The sequence below is a fragment of the Westerdykella ornata genome (assembly GCF_010094085.1).
Source record: "Westerdykella ornata strain CBS 379.55 unplaced genomic scaffold EI97scaffold_11, whole genome shotgun sequence".
NCBI lineage: Eukaryota > Fungi > Ascomycota > Dothideomycetes > Pleosporales > Sporormiaceae > Westerdykella > Westerdykella ornata.
In genome coordinates this window covers 574,324-595,912 of record NW_022986861.1, presented here as the reverse complement: position 1 = coordinate 595,912, position 21,589 = coordinate 574,324, and the positions used below count along the sequence as shown (strand labels likewise).

At 52.9% G+C, this 21,589-nt stretch overlaps 8 protein-coding genes across 8 annotated transcripts; 5 read left to right on the top strand and 3 right to left on the bottom strand.

Moving 5' to 3' along the window:
* Positions 1–14: 14 nt before the first annotated feature.
* Positions 15–1,796, top strand: EI97DRAFT_53388 (arrestin domain conatining protein). Its single transcript, XM_033802890.1, has 3 exons — positions 15–337; positions 454–1,338; positions 1,387–1,796. The coding sequence occupies exons 1-3, from the start codon at positions 260–262 to the stop codon at positions 1,627–1,629; spliced, it is 1,206 nt and encodes a 401-aa protein (XP_033653783.1). The 5' UTR covers positions 15–259; the 3' UTR covers positions 1,630–1,796.
* A 993-nt stretch (positions 1,797–2,789) lies between these two features.
* EI97DRAFT_419172 (S-adenosyl-L-methionine-dependent methyltransferase) lies at positions 2,790–4,020 on the top strand (the record flags this gene model as incomplete). The annotated part of the gene is made up of 6 exons (XM_033796984.1): positions 2,790–3,008; positions 3,044–3,148; positions 3,221–3,566; positions 3,627–3,769; positions 3,848–3,902; positions 3,949–4,020. The coding sequence occupies 6 exons, from the start codon at positions 2,790–2,792 to the stop codon at positions 3,978–3,980; spliced, it is 900 nt and encodes a 299-aa protein (XP_033653782.1). The 3' UTR covers positions 3,981–4,020.
* Positions 4,021–4,385: 365 nt separating this feature from the next.
* On the bottom strand, positions 4,386–5,394 carry EI97DRAFT_377790 (arsenate resistance ArsH; the record flags this gene model as incomplete). The annotated part of the gene is made up of 3 exons (XM_033795630.1): positions 4,386–4,766; positions 4,824–5,022; positions 5,114–5,394. The coding sequence occupies 3 exons, from the start codon at positions 5,392–5,394 to the stop codon at positions 4,386–4,388; spliced, it is 861 nt and encodes a 286-aa protein (XP_033653781.1).
* Positions 5,395–5,998: 604 nt separating this feature from the next.
* On the bottom strand, positions 5,999–6,877 carry EI97DRAFT_377659 (uncharacterized protein; the record flags this gene model as incomplete). Its single annotated transcript, XM_033795623.1, has 2 exons — positions 5,999–6,145; positions 6,440–6,877. The coding sequence occupies 2 exons, from the start codon at positions 6,875–6,877 to the stop codon at positions 5,999–6,001; spliced, it is 585 nt and encodes a 194-aa protein (XP_033653780.1).
* A 2,627-nt stretch (positions 6,878–9,504) lies between these two features.
* EI97DRAFT_377861 (uncharacterized protein) lies at positions 9,505–11,321 on the top strand (the record flags this gene model as incomplete). The annotated part of the gene is made up of 4 exons (XM_033795633.1): positions 9,505–9,610; positions 9,655–9,925; positions 9,979–10,379; positions 10,429–11,321. 4 exons carry the CDS (start codon positions 9,505–9,507, stop codon positions 11,319–11,321), a joined length of 1,671 nt encoding a protein of 556 aa, XP_033653779.1.
* Positions 11,322–12,146: 825 nt separating this feature from the next.
* On the top strand, positions 12,147–13,156 carry EI97DRAFT_433643 (uncharacterized protein). The gene has a single exon (XM_033798434.1). The coding sequence runs from the start codon at positions 12,252–12,254 to the stop codon at positions 12,711–12,713; it is 462 nt and encodes a 153-aa protein (XP_033653778.1). The 5' UTR covers positions 12,147–12,251; the 3' UTR covers positions 12,714–13,156.
* A 2,094-nt stretch (positions 13,157–15,250) lies between these two features.
* EI97DRAFT_53079 (meiosis induction protein kinase-like protein) lies at positions 15,251–18,082 on the top strand. The gene is made up of 4 exons (XM_033802887.1): positions 15,251–15,440; positions 15,490–15,717; positions 15,768–16,517; positions 16,567–18,082. The coding sequence occupies exons 2-4, from the start codon at positions 15,565–15,567 to the stop codon at positions 18,019–18,021; spliced, it is 2,358 nt and encodes a 785-aa protein (XP_033653777.1). The 5' UTR covers positions 15,251–15,440; positions 15,490–15,564; the 3' UTR covers positions 18,022–18,082.
* A 1,364-nt stretch (positions 18,083–19,446) lies between these two features.
* On the bottom strand, positions 19,447–21,493 carry EI97DRAFT_419158 (uncharacterized protein; the record flags this gene model as incomplete). Its single annotated transcript, XM_033796983.1, has 5 exons — positions 21,061–21,493; positions 20,613–20,827; positions 20,173–20,536; positions 19,719–20,037; positions 19,447–19,682 (listed from the first exon to the last, which is right to left on the bottom strand). The coding sequence occupies exons 1-5, from the start codon at positions 21,301–21,303 to the stop codon at positions 19,447–19,449; spliced, it is 1,377 nt and encodes a 458-aa protein (XP_033653776.1). The 5' UTR covers positions 21,304–21,493.
* Between the last annotated feature and the right edge of the window lie 96 nt (positions 21,494–21,589).

Sequence of the window (21,589 nt, the reverse complement as noted above, 5' to 3'; positions counted from 1 at the left end):
CTTCTGTGCGACCGGCGTGCGCTGCGCGTAACCCACGCCTGTTCAAGCATCCCGTTAGACGTACATCTTGAGCTCCCGAACCCCACCGTACCGCAACCGGAAGGCTACGCATCACCGCAAGTCACGTCCGGCGCACGAAGGCTGGAGCCCCTCAAGCGGCTTCTGGGACCAGCCTAGCACAAGAGGAGGCCGCCAGCTCGTCCCATGCCGCGCCTCTTGCCATCCCAGGTCAGCCCCTACGACCTCGCCCTGAGAGACTATGGCGGCCTTCGTGCGGGTGTCGGGCCCGCCGAACAGTAATTTTTTGATCGGATACCCTGGGATATCGGCGACGCTGGTATGTGCATACCTTCCTTACAAGACGTCATAGATTGGCCTGGAATGCGCCGGCGCAACTGGTCACGGCGTTGTGGTCTTGACCCGGCATGGCTGGATTTGCTGACAAGGAAACAGCCCAGGATAGAAGGTAAAGTCGAGATTCGCCCGTCGGTGGGCATATCAGCGCCTGTCCAAGTCTCCCTCGTGACCATTGCCCTCCAGCGTCGAGAGACAATACATCCGGCCGCCGATTCGGTCACCAGGAGGCATCTAGCGGCGCCGCGCAAGGAGATCTCGGACATTGTTGGGAAGGAGATGCTCTTATTCCGATGTCCTGTGGGGAAAGAGTATGAAAGCGTGCTCTGCATGGACCTCCCCTTTGTGATATTCATACCATATGGCCGGGGTGGCGAGGAGGTAGCTAGAAGGGTACCACCAGCCAGCCTACAGCTAGCCAACCGGACAGCGGAGACATTCTACGAACTCGTAGTGACGGTCCAACAAGGGCATTCGGAGCAGAAGAAATACGCCTTTCCGGTCCCCATATTGCGATATGACACGCTATCCACCTTTGGCATGTACAACCGACCCGAAAGCGCAGAGAGAGTGACGGATCATCTTGTCACACTTGGGATTAGTCTGCCTAGGTGGAGCTATGGGCCTTTGGATCCCGTCGCAGTATACATCAAACTAAGTCCGAACCCGGATTGGCTAAGTAAAGCCAAGAAGGTCACTATCAAGCAGATCACCGTTGGAATAGACGAGGAAATCATCTACAATCATGAGGGAGACGAGCCGACAAGGAAGGTGAAGACTCTGGCGAAGACGACGCAGGCGGTGGGGGTGAAGATGCCCGACGCAGGGTATTACACAAATTTGGGATTGGTTTTCCCGGCAAAAGATCTGAGGGATTCAGACGGCATAATACCAAGGGGGAAGAAGGAGTTCCCTATGTATGCTGTTAGCGGTTTCACGACTACTGGCACCTTGTATAAGATCGAGTACTATCTCACGGTCAAGGTCTGTCCATTTTAACCCCGAACAGAGTCTCTTGTCTAACCCTCACAGGCGCAAATGTCCGGCGCAAGAGACATCCTCCTCCGGCACCCCATCGTCGTCTGCCCCTTTGACCACGCCGGCTGCAAGGAAGAAATGGAGGCGATCGAGCAGGCCGCAAAGGACGCCGCCATGGTCAGCCCAGACAACCCGATGCTACCTCCTAGCACCATCATCCGGGCCAATGATCCCGAGGGCCTCAGAGCTTTGGGCATGGCCATTGTACAGGGAGTCCGGAAACCAGTTATTGATTGAAGATACCCACCCTCGTTGAGCGATTGCGACTTTTGTGTTTGGTAGAGCCGATCATAAGCGCTTGGGCTTCATTGGCTACGCGCACTTTCCCCTAGACGCGATCTGCCTGTTGGCTCGAGCGAAAGTCACGCGCTTGCGTGCAACATAGACAGCACATGTAGCTGTCAGACGGTGCCCTTCTTGGAGACCATATCGAGGAGCATTCGGTCTACAAGAAGGAGTCTTCGCATTCTTTCCAGCGCGGCGTTCAGGATATCAACGCACACATATAGCACGGTTGGTGGCGGATAGTGGAGCTTCCAGTGCTTCAGTCGCGTTCTCCGTATTGACGGGATGGGATGGCTGGCTCTTTGCACGCATTTGAGGTTCTTTGGCTTGCGCGTTTATTGCATTCCAGAGGAGTATGTGGTTGAGGGTCTTATGAGGATACCCAGCGTTCGACTAGTGGTCTACCGACGCGCCATTGCGATGCCTAGAGTGCTGGCACTTCTAGGGTTGCAGAAGGTTTAGCAACGCAAGGGTATGGCATCCTTTGTACAGAGTATAAGGCGCGCCGAGTCGCCGTTAGGGGAGATGGTGTGCATATAGTACTTGGAAGAGTCGAGAATCGAGATTTGAAATGCAGTGCTGTGTGCGTTTTGACTTCTCTATCGATTACCGTCACTGTGATTTGATTTGAGTTCCCTGATCGCGTTATGGAATTTTTGGCTGTAAACATAACGGAGTAAACGAACGTTACTGCCGCGCGCTATGTCCTTGCTTTACTGTAGCTGCTGCATATCCAAATTATAGTAATCCAGCGAACTACACACTTCTCCCGCTTCTTGTTGCGAGTCTATTTACATATCCAAGTCAGCAGTAGGCGTTACCGGATGGTATACCGTAGCGTTGCCAAGGGGAATGAATATGTCACACAAGACTTCATGCATATAATTCGCAACCAATGTTAATTCGATCATACAGTTACTGGTAAGAGTTAGAACTAGTATGCGGACGGATGCGGACGAATCAATGGCAGACTGACATTTGGAAAGAGGGCGTCACACCAATGGTCGAACAACGGTAAATAGGTAACCATCAAATCTATCATTCCCCTCCTCGCTCCATCGTCGATTCCACCGCCACCAACATCTTGCCCCCAAAACCTACACCCTTTAACAATGGATTCCCAGAACATCTATCAGGAAGTGCAGGAGCACTACGGCTCCGTAGCTCGCACATTCAAAGACACGGCATACAGCGGCGCCGTCGCCAAAGCCTTTGGCTATTCAGAAGACGAACTCAGCAGCATCCCCAAGCAAGCCAACCTCGGCGTCAGCTGCGGCAACCCGTTAGCGATTGCGAGTCTCCGAGAGGCAAGCAAGCCCTCGCGTGGATTTGTGGCGCTTCGTAAACTATTAACATCGCTTTGCAGGGTGAGACGGTCATCGACCTTGGGAGTGGCGCGGGATTCGATGTATTTCTTGCTGCGAGGAAGGTCGGGCCAAAGGGTCGTGCTATAGGTGTTGACATGAATAAGGTCTGACGCCTAGGGTTTTGCGCAGTTATGGAAGGTCTATATATGTACGAGAACTGACACGCTCCGCTCCAGGACATGCTCGCGCGTGCACGTGAGAACCAGGCTGGAATACCGGACTCGGACAATATCTCCTTCGTAGAAGCGGTCATCACGTCCATCCCGCTACCGGACGGCACTGCAGATTGCATCATTTCCAACTGCGTGATCAATCTCGTGCCTGAGGCTGAGAAACCGGCCGTATTCAAAGAGATGGCTCGCCTGCTCAGGCCGGGCGGGAGGGTGGCTATATCGGATATCCTGGCGCGGAAGGTGATGCCTGCTGAGCTCAGGGAGAGTGTTGCGCTGTATGTTGGTTGTATAGCTGGATGTAATTTGAAGGAGGATTACGCTCGGTGGTTGGAAGAGTCTGGCTTCGGCGGTGAGTGGGATGGTAGGTGTAGAGAGCTAGGTTCGATGAGCTAATCTATCACTCTCTTAGATGTTGTGATTGCGGATACAAACAGCGACTTGAATGTCTACGTCGATATGGCGAAAGATCCCAGTGTGAAGGATCCAGATACTGCTGGGTGCTGTGGGCCACCGGCCAAAGAGGCCAGCAAAACGTCCTGCTGTAGTACAGCGGTCAGTATAGTGACGTCTGCTTTTCGCACTTCGGTCAGAGCATCTTGGAATCTCCTGGCGGCTGACTAGACGGTTTAGGTCAAAGCACCCTCTGATATCAGTCTCGGCGACATCAATCTCAATGAGTGGGCTGGTAAGGCTTTCCAGACTTGCAAGGTCTCATCTCTGACTTTTGCAAGGCTCTTTCAAGATCTTCGCTGTGAAGAAGTAAAAGTTGGTAAATGGTGTCGTCTTGCAAGTTTTACCCCGTGAATTATACCTATTATTATCTCCGCTTCCTTTGTGATGCTCGTGATTTCTCATCTCACATCAGAAACTGTTACTGGCCATGTCAGGGCAGGGGAGGGATAGAATGAGAAGAAGCCGCCATCATCAGATTTCCAGTCCTTGGGCCTGAGAGAGGGTACGACGGGACGGGCGAAAGAGGCATCATCGGGCATGAGCTTCACTCCTCGAGCGATCAAGTAGAGGACACCAGAGGTATTCCAGCCTGCGCATATATCTTTCTGTACCCGCACCCGAAGGGATGTGAAATCGGAATAGCCGCGATTCTGTATATCCTACATCTATCAATTGTAGAATCCTATTTCCGCTTGACAGTGTAGATGGTATTGTTTCACCCGCTCTTAACCTTCTTCTCCTCCCTCTCGCTGAACCGATCCCCAAACAAGTGAAAATGCGGCCTCATAACGATCGTATATTTCACAAACTCCTCCATACAATCAACGACCCTATCTCTATTGGAGCTAGGCATAAGCCTGCTACCACCATCCGGGGCGTCAGCATCAGTGAATTGCGTGTACGCCTTGGGTATCGCGCTCTGGTTCGGGATAGTGAACATGCGCATCCATCGGCCCAGGATGCGCAGCGAATTCACGCAGTTGAAGCTTTGAGAACCGCCGCAGACTTGCGCAATGGCGAGAGTGCGGCCTTGAGTGGGCCTAACGGAACCCGTGGAAAGAGGTATCCAATCGATCTGGTTCTTGAAGACAGCGGTCTTGGGAAGGATGGTCAATTGAGTGGACGGGTTATGGGTTCCAAACGATGTACTTACCAGATTGCCGTGCTGCTCCGGACTCACCCATACGTGCCCGTCGCTCCACTTGCTCAGCTCGCGCAGTTCCTGCACCTTGGCGTGTGAGTGCTGCACGTCATCCTTGACGGGCAGACCAGTGGGGTCGAAGACGCGGACGTCACATCCAAGCCGAAAGAGGATTCTTGCGGCTTCGTAGGCAAGAAGCTTTGAATACGATCTTAGACATTCCATGAGCTACCAGTGCATTGACTATGGCGACATTTCCGTAACATGGGAACTGTTGAGCACCCTTATAGAATAAAACGTACCTTGCCCGCATACTGCCGTATAACACTAGAACCTTCAACCTCTCTTGCTCCTTGGCAAAGATTTCCTCTTCCACCATCTTCAACACGGTGCTTAACTCAAGTTGGGCAATCCAATCGTTCCTTGCAACGCTCTCATCCAACAAGAAGGGCCGATATGTTGCCCTAACCTGTTCATCGTCTTCTGTCCGCGGAATTGCGAAGGACCGGCCATAGTACGCAGGGTCCGGTTCAAATGTAAGCGCTTCTCGCGCCGCGTGAGTGTTGTTTAAATCGCCGTTCATTCTTCGAGCAGTTGCAGATGTGGATACGAGGCGTCCGGCGAAGGTGATGCTCCTCGGTGAGGAATATCGACGGCCTGAGTAAAGAAATAGCATTCAAACAGGACACTGAATATCAGAATGAAGATTCTAAATCGGTCCAGCGACCAAGTAAAGATTCAATTCAATCGTGTTACGATTTGGGAAATGTTTTGTGTACCAGTAGAAATGGATTGCCCTATCGGGGCCAGATTCGTCATAGAGTGCTGTGTGTCATTGGCGTTTTCTGATTGGTCGACCAGAAAGCTCGCGCCGTTGACGCTAGAAATCGGGTTCACCATTTTCTCGAGTGCTATTTCCCAAGTCTGTCCGACAAGAAGCGGGATTCATTCTTCCAGACAATTACGGCGCTTGAACTATGAGGATTATTGACTCTAGTAGTCCGTTAGGAGAACGAAATGCGATTGTAATATGGTGGGTGCTACGTAAGGAATATCAGCTCGGTCTAAACGTAGCAAATAGTGAACATGAGCTCCACAGCTTACCTTTGAACGATGGAGGGTCCACTCGTAGGACGCAGGTGAGATCTGCTCGATTGGGAAGATCATAATGAGATTTCGACTCAGGATTACAGCTCGCCCATGACTTGTAAGACCGTTGTATTCTTGACCTTGCAGTCTTCCTTGCTTTTGCATCCGAGGGCAGCGCGGACTAGCTCCCTATCTTTATGTCCGCTCATTTCGACAATGATGCTGGCAGCAGTTTCGCACGACGTCTCTAGACCAAGACCGCCTTGACCTGGCAAGGAGGGTACGGAAGGACAGAAACAGTCGGGGTCATTTGTGCATCCGTTTGAACCCCCAGGGACCCTGTCTTCATGGATACCGTCACTGGGTCTAGCGGAGGCATGCAGCTCACAGCGAGACTCAGGCTTCTGGTTCATCGCGGACGGCGATTCCTCTGCAACTGACAAACGACCCTCGGGCGGTGGGGATTGCTGACACCGTGCGTTCGGGACCGGCTTCTGCTCGTATTCAGATGCTTGGTGTACACGACCTGTATTGTCGACAAGGTACCGTCCGCCGGTAACAGAAGCCGCTGTAGGGAGAGGACAAGTTCTAGGGCCCTGCGCGACCGAGTTCCTGGGTGATAGAGTTGTATCCGGTACAGAAGGAGCAACCGTCCTCTGTGGAGTACAGGTCAATGACGGTACCCGCGGTTCCGGTCCGGTGGTTGGGCAACATTCCGCTGCATTAGGTTGGTCGACAGATCTTAGAAATGATTCCACCTCTTCTCGGGAAACGCCGTGAAGGGCGAGTAGGCGCCGGAGCTGTTGATTTTCCTGGGCAACTTTTCGAGCAGCCTGCTGCATCTCAAGCGTCGCTTGGACGCCTTGTAGCTCAAACTCCCGCACTCGCTTCTGCAGGCTTTCGAGCAAGTCCTTCCGCCGGGCCCGTGACCGCCTTTGGTTCTCCCTAACGCGTAAGGTGGATGGCGAGTCCTGCATCTTGTTCGGGTCAATGCTATGAAGAATATGGATACAGAATGGGGCGTGGTTTATGCACCTTTCCCGCCATCATGGAAGTATTATGATCGAATACTCCGCAGCCGGGTGGACTCTCACGGGATCATGAATATGTACTTCCTACGCAGCTTATCATGTGTAAGGAACCTCCAGGCCGCTTCACAAATTTTCGATTTTCCTGAAAGACCCGCCGGCTCCTTTCGACGACGACTCATGTGAGCCTCGGAATTGGTGTTGTTCGTCTTCAAGACTGGTGGAGTTGATTAGCTTGATTACATAATACAGAACCCTGGAACAAGGTAACTCCGTGGCCGTGTCCCACTTAAATTCTTCGCAGTGCTTTCTCCTCTCCACCTTACCAAATGCAAATTCTCTGCACCACCAGCTATGACACGCGACGCATCACGAAAGATGCAGTACTTAGCTCGCTCTGCTTTTCCTTCGCTTCAGATTGACTAACTCTATGCCATCCGGTGCTCCGTAGCTTGCAGTAAGTCGCTTTCCTTTCCACTCCGATGCAGATGATTATATCGCATAACAATCCAACTCCTATAGCGTCGTGAAGGACTTCAAATACTCTAGAATTACAATGATGCATCGTCTTTCTCGTGGTTAGAATGAAGTTTTGCCTGGATCGGGCTAACAGGACAACAGGTGTAATGTGGCAGGCTCGGCAGGGCTCTAGATGTCGAAAGTATACATGAGACAAAAGGTATGCATGTTACTTTCTTCTGTTTCATTCTTGCAGAGTGATGATACATACGACACGGAAAGGCATTCCTCGAACTGAATATACATTGTCGACACCTAGTCAAATTAGTTTCAGCCTTGTCTGATCTGCTTCCTGGCCTCCTGCTCGGTTTTGCTGGTTTTCTCATACAGGGAGCTAACGTACCCTTTCCAGGTATATTTCCCATCTCCTCCCCCTCAACACGACCCTTCCTATGATGAGAACCTTCGATGCGCCGGGCGGACAGATCCTCTTCGGCCGGCATTCGTTCAAACAAGCGTACAAACTTGTGGATGTTGGGTCGGGAGGCACTTGTTGATATAGCATCAGCTGATCGCCTACTACTCCGGATACCGCTTAAGGAGTCTACTGGACTTGCGCTGACGTTGTTTACAGGTAAAGGTATGGCAGATTTCACTCTATCTTTGAGGGTTCATCTTATATGATGATGCTTGATATTCACACTGTGTGAGCGGGCAGCCTTTAAACGGGGCTTGTCCGCACTGATCAGTTTAACAAATCTGATTTAATGAGGTATGTCTTCTCAACCTTTCCTCTACTCCATTGACTAACTCAGAGTAGCCTGACTCAAGATGGACCTTCACATTCTCTCTTGCGAACTTCCGTTCTTCAGCATCTGTTGTGCCTGAAGCTAACAACGCCGCTGAACAGAATTTGACAACTTGGTGCTGTAGGATTTGGACCCCGTAGGTATGCTTCCCATTGTCCCTACTCGCCCCTTCAGATGATGAGCATGATTCGCTGTGTTCTTCCTGAGTTCATCTTTGAAGAGACATAACATCATCTTGGAGACCTTCTGACTGTATCCTTACTGCCCATCTTTGTTATTAGCACATGTGGACATTTGCTTACGAAGCTGTGCAGGACCGGGCGTGCGAATGTGGAAGAGTATTGTTTCCATTGGACTGCAAGAGGTATGCAAGAGGTATGTCGCACCTCTTCTCTATATCCTCCTTCACATGATGAACACCATGATTCGCTGTGTTCTTCCTGAGTTCATCATTGAAGAAACAACCATTCACCTTGGAGAACTGACGATTCCCTTCGAGCGCTACGCGTTGTCATCGCTGTCTGATGTTGGGCTAAGCTGACTTGGACTAGGTGTTCAGAATACGGATGGCTCCTTTGATCCGGTATACATTTAGCGTAGTCCCAGCTAGTATAATAAACCTATCTTCCGAACCTTTCCCCCTCTTTATTCTCATTGTAGACGTGGAATTGTCGGTGTGCAATCGCCAGCGTGGCAAAGCTCCTCCCAAAAACTCACCTCGATGCGAAGGGATGCAGCAGAATATATTGGCTTCATGCACCCCAGATCTAGACTCCCCGCATGCATGCAAGCTATCGGTGTTCAAGAAGCGGCGGATGGAAAGGCGGTCAGGGATCACACAGTGTTGGCCACGGTGGGGTTTGGACTATTGACGATGCAGGTACCTAGGTACTGAAACTAGCCGTTTCAGGTGCATACTGATGTCGGCGATGGATAGTCTCTGCTTTGTGAGCGGACAGAGGCAGGGGTAGCAACTTGTTTCTGTCACTGACGATGCAATTGTAGGGAAACGAGGCCCACCATGGCGATGGTTGTAAAGAAAAAACCATCGTGATGCATTTGGAGAGGTTCTGTGCAGGCAACCTGGGGGCGGGAGGGCAAAGGTGAGATCGGCTGGTGTGACATACTTATGTATTGCGACGTCTTTGGCGTCTCTGGGTGTGAATCCGAAAAAAAAATGTTTCCAACGCTCATTGCTTCTCAATGACTTGTGCCTCCTCGGCGCCTCTAAGCTCCCGATGTACTGATCGACTCATTTTCTTCGTAAGCGCAAGTCCCGACCGACCAACACAACGAAGCCAGACAGCCATGCCACTAGCGCTCTCGCTCAGGACCATAAGCCGGAGGTGTTGGAGAAGCACCGAACGTTCCGCGTCGGCTCAGTCGCCTCGAGCCCTCTCTATTACTTGTCAGGGTAGTACCTGCGCAGTCGCATTTCCATCTAAATGCTAAAGCGAGCAGGCAAACCCATCAGCACCGAAGAATTATTCAAGTATACGAACGGACGTTTCTTGGTCAATGAAAACCACGCCCGTGAGCGCAGATATGTAAAGTTTGACGTCGACCAGCTCTGCGCGGTAGCTGCGTCCGCGAGCGGGCAACACTCGCCTGTCCACGCGATTGAGAAGATGGAAGGAGGGTTTAGCAAGGCACTCCTCCTGCGAAAGGAGGACGGAAGCGAAATCATTGCTAAAATTCCGTTCTCTATTGCCGGGCCTCTGAAGTGGCTGTTCTCCAATATCGTAAGATCGCCAAGTCCATGAAAATGCTATTGTCCCCAAGACTGATATGGCTGGTGGCAGTACATACACATACTCGAGTCCCGGTTCCCAAGGTCCTGGCCTGGAGTTCCGATCCTTCAAACCCTGTGGGCGCCGAATTTATCGTAATGGAAAAAGCTCCTGGGATACAGCTATTCAAGACATGGGAAGCGATGAGTGAATACGATCGATTCTGCCTCGTCAAGCTTTTGACGAAGATAGAGGGCGGGTTGGCAGCGATCCGCTTTCCCGCCAGCGGGAGTCTTTACCTCTGCGAGTCCATGGCAGACGACGACACATATGTCGCTTTGGACCGTGATATGGATCCATCTGGGCGGTTCTGCATAGGTCCATCTTGCGAACGAGGGTGGTATGCTCAGAGCACGACAGTATCTTTGCATTCTCCTTTCAATCGAGGACCATGTGAGTCGGATATGCGAATATGATCTCCTTAGCTGACTCAACTCAACAGGGTCGAATTTATCCTCTTTCGGTATTGCGCTTGTCGAAAGGGAAACTGCACGCATTGAACAAAACCCAACGAGTGCTACGACTGATCCACCACGTGGATCCTTCGATGAACAGATTGCCGTCCTAAAAATGGCCAGAGATGTTATGTCTAGGCTAGTCTCGCAGACACTCATCGATAGGGTCTCCCAGCCAGTCTTATGGCACACCGACCTCCACATGGGCAATATTTACGTCTCTAGCGAAGACCACACTAAGATCGTCTCGCTTATCGATTGGCAGTCGATTGTAGTCTCGCCTTTGTTTTTACAGGCCCGCTTTCCAGAGTTCTTGTCGGTTGACGAAGACTACGCCCTTGGCTCGGAGTTCCCTGAGCTACCGCAAGATTATCACCAGATGGACGCAGATGAGCAGGAAATTGCTGAGTTTAAGCTAAAGGAAGCTAAGTTAGCTAAGGCATATGAATTATCCACTGGGCCCCAGAACAAGCAGGCATACAAAGCCTTGTTTCTACCATCCTTCCTACGGGAGCTGTTTATTCGATGTGGAGAGGCCTCAGAAGAGGGCGTAATACCACTTCGGGCATGCCTTATTCAGCTCTCCGAGGTGTGGAATGAGGTGGGGTTCACTGGCAAATGCCCGTTCAGCTTCAGCGAAGACGACAGGCAAAAGCACGACCAACAGTTTGAGGAATATCGCCACTTTCATAAAGTCCAAGAAATCGCCAGAGAGCACCTGGACACTGATTCCGAGGGCTGGATTGCCCCTCAGTTTGATTTCGCAATGAAACAGCAGCAGAACGAGAGATTGCTCCAAATGGTCATGCACAGAAGCAGTGAGTACAACAAGTCACCAGAAGAGGTTCGGAGAATTTGGCCTTTTTTGGAAAGTTCATAGCCCATAAGTGCTACACAATTTACTATACGATAACTCTCCAACTACCTATGCATATACAATATTTATATAGAGTAATATTTATCCTTTGAATTATTGTAGTCTCTAGGCCTTAGCAGTTTGTTTGAATACACAGTGTAACTGCTTAGTCCTCCTTGCCTCAAAACTTATGCTTGCGACCATAGTAACTCGACGATGAGGTCATGTCATCGTTAGGGGAAACCAGGAAGGGGAGAAAGGCTGACGTCAGGGCGGAGCTGGAAAGGTGCTGCGTACTGGGGGTAAACCGGATACGGTTGTCCGCACTCCAGGCGGTTAATGGTAGTTGCAAATAGAATTGGGAGCCGAAGGAGGAGGGTGTTGATGGTGAATGTATAGGTCGGTCAAGGAGGCTGATTGGTAAGGCAGTACGGAGTAACATCTACACTCTGAACCATACTACACCTCCTAGTAAACGCTCAACTAGTATATGGGAGCGCGTGTGGACTATGGTTCCTCTCAAGGCAGCGTCATCACGAATCGATAGAGTTTGCAGCCTATTGACGGTTTCAATGTTCCGCTCATGACCTCGGGCTCGTGATACACTCGGCAGACGCGACATATGCCATCAATGCGCCCAACAGCTAGGAAATAGCGATCTACACCTTCAGAATGTATTCCATCATTGCGGTACTCTGCCCCGGTGTACCTACTCTTGTACTTGCTCTCCATAAGCGGCGGCCCTCAGTAACAGAGTCATCTCTTGTGTGCCAAGCCGCCAATCACATGCTCGTTCCTGGTTCCTGGTTTCTCTGGGGGAACGCACCGTCGCCGGCGACACTCCGGCCAGGAACAACGCTTGCACTTCGGCCGCGACTAGCCACACTAGTCCCGACAACAGGAACAGCAAATTCATGAAGTCGAATCCCTCGACATCATACATAATCAGGCAGCATGCACACCTACCTGCATTGGCAACCCTTTTCCCCAACAGCGAAGGAGAAAAGAATATCACTGAGAGAATTAATAATGTTCTCACGGTCGGAGTCGTCCCAAACGGGTCCCTGGTTCGGCGTGCCGGATCCCGCGTCGCGGATTCGGGAGTCGCACCAGCAGCAGGTGTTTGACCCGTTCGGCAACGGAGCGGCAGCGTGCTTCTGGAAGGCCGATGGAACAGAAATTTCACACTGTGTTGTTGGAAAAGACCGTTGGGCAGAGATGTCATCGGAATCAGGCTCAGCCCAGCAGCAGATTGCGGACGACATGGGTATTTCGGATTCCCCTGAGCGTGTACCAAGGGTTGTTGTCGGGCGATGGACGGAGGAAACTATAGAAACGGCGGCCGTTCCGGTGTGGATCATCGCATTTCGCATTTCGCATGTGGATTATTTGTTGACAGTTGTTGACAGTTGTTGACAGTTGTTGTTTTGTGTGAGGCACAGACGGTGGGAAATATCTGATTTGATTTGATTTGATCTGGATTTTGTTGGAGTGTTCGGCTGTTGCTCGAGACGCGGAGCCGGACGAGCCTAAATGGAGGGGTTGGGTGAAAAAGGCAGAGAAGAGAGGGATATTTACGACGGGATATGGGATTGACAGTCAAGCGAGACGAAAATGGAAACAAAACCCTTGGAAAGTGGATATGAAAAACGTTGTGTTGGCAACGTGTGTGTTTATTACCAAGATGACCTGCAGAATATTGTTCCTGGGCAGGTGTTTGTTATAGCCGGGGTTGGAGAGAGGGTTTTTCAAAATCAGGGCTGCCCAACGAACCTTGCATAGCCTCGGCGGGTTGGCAAGGTAATAGGACAAACGGTCGTGTGGTGGGTATTTGTCATCAGGCTGTGTGAAAGAATGCTGGGGTTGACCATTATTGTTGTGCTTGTTATGGAGGGGGAAGTCTTTTTATGGCACAGCCTGTGAGCTTTGCGCGTCCTGGACCTTGCACGCCGCAAACGCGTTCGGGCTGAACAACTTGTGTGGACTCGAATCTCCGGAGTGGGTGGCGAGTGAGTGCCGTAATATACCGGTACGGTGCACTCGTGTTTCACGTTGCACCAGCAGCACGTTCTCAGGGAGATGATGTCTCCATCATGGCCATCGGCGCACAACGCTGCCCTGCCTGCCCGCACCGTCGGGAGGGAGGACTGCGGTAAGGCTGCATGCGCAGGAACCGGAGGACAACATTATCTGAACCGTGACCAAACTGGTCCAGGACACGGCATCCCGCGCCCAGCGGCGAGGGAGTGGGGTTGGGTGCGAAAAACGAGGGTGTGAAGGCGAGGAAAAGGGAAAAAGGGGTGGGAGGAACAAGTCAGAAGGTGGTCGCCCATCCTCTCTCTGATGGGCAGACTCGATAATAAAACAAAATATGAGCAGGGCCGAAAAAAGCAGTCATACTGCATGCAAACACGCAGCCCCAACGGCGAGCAGTGGTGAGCGACGCGCCTCGCAGAGCCAGGCTGTGTTTGGTCCCCGACGCGTGCAGACGCAGCCCTGGAGTGGTGAATGGCGCGTCACGTGCACGCCATAATTGCACACCTGGGCAACCACCCAGAAAGTCGTTTCAATAAATAAAATCCAGGAAAAAGGACCAATCGCCGCAAGCCGTGCCATGTGCATTTTGCCTAATGTGTCTAGCGCGCTGCTGTGACTGGCTAGCGCCAGGGTCTCTCAGCACGGTGTCAGACGTCCCATCCACCCATTCACACCATCCTTCATCCCAGGGACAAGTCGGACCAACCCTCTTTTCCCCGTTCCCCCTTTCCCCTTCCCCGTCCGCCCACCCAGGCAGCCTGGCACTGGCACTGGCTTCCACCCATCCATCATTCCCCGAGACAGACTGCTGCTCTCATCTCTCGGCCAGTCTGACACCACCAGTCCAGTCCTGCTGGGGACCCGCCAACCCAGTCCCTGAATCCTGACTGTTGCCAACCTTCACGCCGCGTGTGCGCCACTTTCACCTTCACAGGCTTCCCTCCGGCAACCATCTCGTCGTCTCCTTCAAGTCGCAATCCCGCCCCCGCACCGCACCCGTACCCGCCATGGCCGCCGCTGAGCACCACTGAGCTGTGACCTCCAAATCCAACCCCCAAAACCTGACCCTGCCGCTTCTGCTCCAGTCGCTGCTTTTCTTTTTCACCGCTGTCTTCTCACTTCTTCTTCTTCTCTGGGCGCCTGCTCCTTTGCTGCATCCTGTTTCGCTCGCTCGTTTGTCGCGCATCGTTCGAGCGCTCTTTGCCAACACAGCGCCCTGCCGACCCGACCGCCCATCCTTTCACCTGCTTCATTTCACCACAGCAACGACCATCTGCTGGCCTTGCGACCGAGCTTTACCCTTCCGAGCTCGAGACTTTCGATTTGTTACGTGCGACCAAGCTCTCGCCGGCCACTCCCTTTTCCCCCCTAATCTGCTCTTCTGGTCTAACGGCCTGGGCTTGCCCGAAATTGGCGGCAAGCGATTCATGCTCGAGCCCACTTAGTGGCTGGCCCTCATCGACTCTCCCTTCTTGCGCTCCGCACATTTGTGACTTCACAAGCACAAAGCTCCAACCCCTGGGACCGCCTTGTCTTCCTTTCCTCCTGAATCCGCTGATCGCTGGGGCTCGACAAGGCCATCACGACCATCATCGCATCCGACAGCTTGTTTCGCACGCCTCATCGTCCTATCGACTGTCACACTCCTCATCTACCCTCATCGTCTCCCGACCATCTCCTCTCGATATCCACTTCCCAGTCTCCCCGGACGCACTGTCCAAGGACCAATTATCCTGATTAGCAAAGCCATTTCGAGCTATGGTCACAGAGTTATTCCTATTCCTTACCAGCTAGAAGAACCAAACCCACGGACGTCTACCCGCCTACCGTGGTCCTGGACCTGTCCCCACACGCCCTTTTCTTACCACTGTCCCTCCCTTCTGTTCAACCCTTCCCGCACCTGCATCCAGCTGGGCCCTTCCACCTCCATTCCATCATCGCGTCTGAGACCCTTTGATACCCATTGGACCCCTCCTTCACTACGGATAACTCGACCTCCCTTCCTGCATCTCCCTGTACTACATCGCTCTTTCATCACCATCTTCGGCCTGAAATGACACAGGCGGCGCTGTAATCGCTACATTCACCTACACAGGACACGTACTGGTAGGTGTCAAGCCATCTGCGCGCCTTTTCCGGTGCTGATTCTCCACAGTGTCTCTATTATCTATCAGCCAGTTCAACCTCAATCTATCCAGCGGTTGGAGGCATCCGATCCATCATTACTACCATGTATCCAGACGCGCAGAACCAGCATCATGGCTGGGCGTCGCTGGAAGAGAAGTATGAAGTGATGAAGGAGATTGGCGACGGGAGCTTCGGTAGTGTCGCCCTCGCACGTGTCAGAACCGCAGGGTCGCACATCGCTCGCCGAGGCACTTTGGTGGGTTTACCATGTCGGCATGTTGAGCGTTGGCGTACTGACGATCAAAGGTTGCGATCAAGACGATGAAGAAGACCTTCGACTCCTTCTCCAGCTGCCTCGAACTTCGCGAGGTTATCTTTCTCAGGACCCTGCCTCCGCATCCCCATCTTGTTCCTGCCCTCGACATCTTCCTGGACCCGTACAGCCGACGACTACACATCGCCATGGAGTTCATGGACGGCAACCTGTACCAGTTAATGAAGGCCCGAGATCATAAGCCAATGGATGCGCACAGCGTGAAGAGCATATTATTCCAGATCATGTCCGGCCTGGAACACATTCATCAACGAGAATTCTTCCATCGCGACGTCAAGCCTGAGAATATCCTCGTTTCGACCTCGCAGCAGAACGACTCATCGCATCCATTCCGCAGATACTCCGCACTGATGACTCCTCCTTCAACACCGCCTGTCTACACAATCAAAATCGCCGACTTTGGACTGGCGCGGGAGACACATTCGAAGCTTCCTTACACGACATACGTCTCGACGCGCTGGTACCGTGCCCCGGAGGTGCTTCTACGTGCGGGTGAGTATTCTGCGCCAGTGGACATCTGGGCGGTCGGTGCCATGGCTGTCGAGATCGCTACCCTGAAGCCTTTGTTCCCCGGAGGAAACGAGGTCGACCAGGTTTGGCGTGTCTGCGAGATCATGGGCAGCCCAGGTACTTGGGTGAACAAGTATGGTCAGAAAGTGGGTGGAGGTGAATGGAAAGAGGGCGTAAGATTGGCACAGAAGCTGGGCTTCTCATTCCCAAAGGTATGCATTCGATCCCGAACGGGGAGCGCATTTCTAACGCATCGACCAGATGGCCCCCCATTCCATGGACACGATCTTGCAGCCACCTCAATGGCCTGCGAGCTTGGCAAACTTTGTCACGTGGTGCCTCATGTGGGATCCGCGAGCCCGACCTACATCGACGCAAGCATTGGCTCATGAGTATTTCCAAGACGCTTTCGATCCTCTGCGCTGCAAATCGTCGTCCTCCAGGCTGCTTGGTCGCAAGCAATCCGACCTCTCCGCGAAGGACTCGCCAGATGCGTCGCCAAGCATCACCTCAAAGACATCCTCATGGCTGCGCCGCTCGCTCGTGGCTCGAGAAAGCGCACCAGCCGTTCCCCAGCATGCCTCGACGCGTCTTATATCGCCTAAGCCTTCACCTGCGCATTCTGGTTCCGTGGACCCCGTTTCTTCGACCAAAATCCGGCCCAATCCGAGTAAGCGAGCTACGTGGACAAATGGGGCCCCTTCCAATGGCGCACCTATCCCCATTTTGCCCTCAATCCGGCCTGTCTCCCCACTGTCTGATGCAGTGACGGCGCAAGCAAGTGTGCGTCCTGCAGAAGGCGAGGAAAAGGCGGCAAAGAAGATTGGCCGCCAATTATCCGTTGCCTCCCACGGCAACCACTATGCAGATATTCATCGCCAAGAGGCAGAAAGAGCGCTCAATGGCCAGTCAGGCCTTGCGTCGCCGTCAAGTGGCCACAAGGAAAGTTTCTTTTCGCATCTGAGGAAGCGAGCACGTCGCCTCTCTGGTCGTTATCAGACCCCTCTGTCGCCCAACTCGGATGATATTGAAGCCAGTGCAGGTTGCTCCCCGTGGGCCAGTGGCAATAGGAATAGCTCGATGATCATTGATCAATCTCAGATTGCTGCTGTGATAGCTAGCAACTCCGAGGCCTCTGACCTGGACAAGACCTTGCACCAGGTCCGATGCAGTCTTGAGGCCTCCGCTCAGACGGGTCATCCTTCTAAGACATCTCGCATCGCCACTAATCCGATGCTAAAGCGTCATCACTCGTTGCATGGCTCCGACGTCCGCTCCTCCGAGCATGGAGTTCAGCCTGGCGGTCCCGTCTCCAGCCGGACCAGGCGGGCGGTGCAGAGCAAATCGAACCCTTCCAACCGCTACGAGACGCCCAATGAGGAGGAAGAACTCTTGAACGAGGTCCTGACGTCGACGCAGAAGGCTGTGAAAAGAATGGACAGGTCTACTCAAGACCCGCACAAAACGCCTGCCAGACAAAGCCAGCTGGACGGAGCTGCAGCATCATACCTCACTCCCTCCTCGTCGGCGAACCGCAACGAAGTAAGCTTCGGACAGTCGGACAAGAGCACGCCAACCAAGCCGCTGGAGATCTCGAAAGTACGGACGACCAAAGAAGAAGGCCCCGCGAAGTGGCCTACTCCTCCTTATGATGAGTCGGACTGGGCATCCAGCGTAGCCGCGAGCTTGATGGCCACGCAGTCCCAGTATCGGTAGCCGTTTCGCATTCCTACTCTCCTAGTCCCGACTTACATTCTCAACGCCCGCTTAAGCCATATAATCTGTTTAATATCATCACCGCCGCATGGTTGGTCCTGTGTCTACGGTCGAGTGTAGCTTCAGGGCTCGCGCCTATATTCCACGTTCCCTGTTGACGACCGTACGAGCTTCTCAATCGACCAACCCGTCAGGAACGGTACACGGGTGAAGAAGACACACGAGACATCCAATACATAACTGGGCGGGTAAAAATCATAGAGGCACGGAGTTCCCAGGCGTTGAACCAATCGCACATTCGTTATCTTTTCACCTCTCTGCTCACCTCGCAGTTCCTGCGTTTGACGGCATTTCAGCGCATCGCTCAGGACTTGGGCTTCTCGGATACATCTGTCAAACTTTATACGACAGAGAAGCCTCTCATCTTCCACTTCCAGTATTTGTTTTCTGGCACCCATATTTCGGTCATACATAGCCCGCTAGACTGCTTTTCTCTTCCTCCTTTCCATCTTCTCATCGACGGCGGATACCCCACTTGGTCTTGTCTTTTGGCGACTACCCAATCTCTTGATACCTATTTCGATCTGGAGGAGCATCTATCACCATTTGGAACAGAGACGGGGCTGTAGCTCGGAAGCTCCCCTGCTCTTGCGCAAACCGAGTCATTATTATGGCGCTGTAGATAGTTGCTCCGTCTCTTACCGTACAGCGATTCAACCGTTCTCCTTTTACCGCCTTCCCCTTCCTGCCTACCAGCTTACCAGCTTACCTGCTATCGCTGACATCACTGCCATCCCTGTGTTTTTCCTCGAGTTTTCCCTCCTCTCTTGTGCTTATACCACTCCGCTGATAGACAGGTTTCCCGCACTTATTCGCAATCGCTGCCCCTATTCCCAGCCACTGATATATTCTTGTAATATGTAATACCCCCTTACCTTCCTCCCTTCGTTACAGACCGCGGGACCGGCTCTTGTACACAACAACTCCACAACAATTCCCACTACATCGCCACTAGTGGGATTTCAAAACAAGCTGTTCGCTATATACATGGTACCTAGCTACCTCTCATTACTATCATCTTGATACCATTTTCCTTGCAATGTTTGGAGGGAGCGGGGATGGGATGGGTTGCCTGGCTGGGCCGGATGGGAAGCTGCTGCCACTGCTTCTGCTAGATACTACCGCTACTGTTGTTACTGTATATTTCGTTTGTTGGAGCTGAGCTGTTGTGCGTGGAGGAGGCGCAGCCGGGCCTGAGGCCCCCTCGGCGAAGAAGGAGAGTAGTGAAAATTGTAAAAACCTATTCTTTGCCAACTACTGCTGAGTAGTTTTCTTCTTCCGTGGAGCGCGTGAGATTTTATTGTTCCCCTTTCCGATGAAGGGCATCACAGCGATCTATCTACTTACTACCCTCCCCTACTCATCCTACTCATCCGGCCACTGATCCACCAACTCCCTCGGCCCCTTTCCCCCCTGCACAATCCCCTCAAGATTCATCCTCACACTATACCTCAAATACTTGGTCTCATACTTTGTCGCATACCCACCGCCCAAACCACCAATATCGCTCTCCCCATCCATCGGATGATGATGCGCAAATATCGGCGGCTGACTCGTCAGACACACCCTCTCCATCCCCCTTTGCACCTTCTTCCCTTCGGCTTCGGCTTCGGCTTCCGCCTCCCTCTCGTCCTCACCCGCGCACCACCGCCCCATCTCGCTGTCGAAGATGTTGTTCCAGTGCTTGAGGCCGAACTGGTGCAGCAGGCGTCGGGCGCCGCGCTGGCTCACGGCGTAGGCGACGGTGCAGAGGGCGCCTCCCGTGGCGCGGTGGTACACGCGCGTGTGGGGCGGGTAGGCGGAGGCTAGGGGGTCGAGGGCGCCTTGGAAGGGGTGGGCTTTGAGGTGTTTGGGGGAGGGGACGGTGGGGTCGTTGGGGAGGGTGAGGAGGATGGAGGAGGTGGTGGTTTGGGGTTTGGGGTGGGGAGGGTGGCGGGGGAAACCTGCGCCGCAGTGCTATGGATGGGGGGTGGTGTTAGTTGTGTTGTCTTCTTTTGAGGAAGGGGTGAAAGGAAAGGTGAGGAGAAAGAAAGGAGAAGGCGAGAGGAAAGAAAGGAGAAGAAGAAGGAAAAGAGAGAACGATGGACCTACGCCTATCCAGAGGATATCCCACTCAGCGGGATCGCCGTAGGGGGAGGATGTCGCACCACCCGTCTTCTTCCGCGCAGCCATCATCCCCCTCCCCTTCTTGTACACCTCCCGCAACGGCAACGAGGGCAACTTCTCCGTGATGCCATTCTCGCTCAAGATATGGAACCCCGTCTCCGGCGTCTCGGTATTCGGCCTATTCTCAATGGCGGACCGGTAAGGCGAGCCCGCGGCGGACAGGACGTCCTTGTTTTCGGCGAGGAAGCGCGAGGCGAGGGCGAAGCGTTGCAGGTTGGCGCGCACGCGCACGTCCCAGTCGACGTCGTCTTCGAAGATGAGGGCCGTGGTTAGGTTTTGTTCGACCACTCTGACGTTATGTTTGTTAGGAACCTGATCTCTTCCTTTGGTTTGCAGGGGGCTTCTCTGGAAAGGATGGTTATTACCTTTGGAGAGCATTCATGTGGGTTCGCCAACTGCCCCGGATGCCCGCGGGTAGCTTGATGTTTTCCTCCGGAGGTGGATAGGCGCTGTGTCGGATCGAGTCGCCGGTGACGCCGTCGACGAACTCGAGGGCAATGTTGCTGGTTGCGGCGGAGAGGGTCATGGCGTCGCGGCGGTCGGTGCGGAAGGGGAGGTTGAGGACGAGGATTTTCTGGAACTGTGAGGGGTGTTAATGGAGGGAGGACTCAGTAAAAACGTTGGGGAGTAAGAGAATCTTGTAGATTTGGTTGACTCGGGATTGGCTTTATAAGGAGATGGTGGTAGATGAGAGGAGAGTCAATCTCCTCAGACAAGCACAGAAGCTACGAACGTGTTGGTACAGAAACGCGCAAGGAGACGATATGTACGGAGAAGATGGGAATTCCATGCAGAATATGAAGACAATCATACCCCCAATGTAGTATTCAGTATATCTCTTAAGCTCTCATCCTCGAGTAATGCAAACGAGTCGTCAGGAATCACCACCGTCGTCGCTCCAAAACGCAACCACAGGTACAGCGTCGCAAAGCAGACACAAGTTGTCAAGAGCCGTGGCCTGGCTAGATACCATGGCGTCGACCTCCTCTTTGCAACGGCGAAACCGGTCCCCTTTGGGGATATCATCCCAAGGGTATCGATGGAGATGCGCCGCATGTCTCTGGACAGCTGCTGCGGCGACTGACCAAGTTCTGGCGGCAGCACATTGAGCGATGAGGTACGATTCCTATAGAAATGCACGCAGCGCTGCCCCAACTTTTGAAGGAGGCCATGCTGTTCTGATGACCAGTGGACTACCAGGCTGAATATAGCCGCAATTCACCTGCTGCACTGAATAGATTGATGGGTGGCTTGGTGAGGCTAGGGATATGTTGGGAGAACCTTGGAAGGATGTGATCGACGGCACGTGACCCTTCACTCTTGGCTAGTGTGGGGTTCTGTT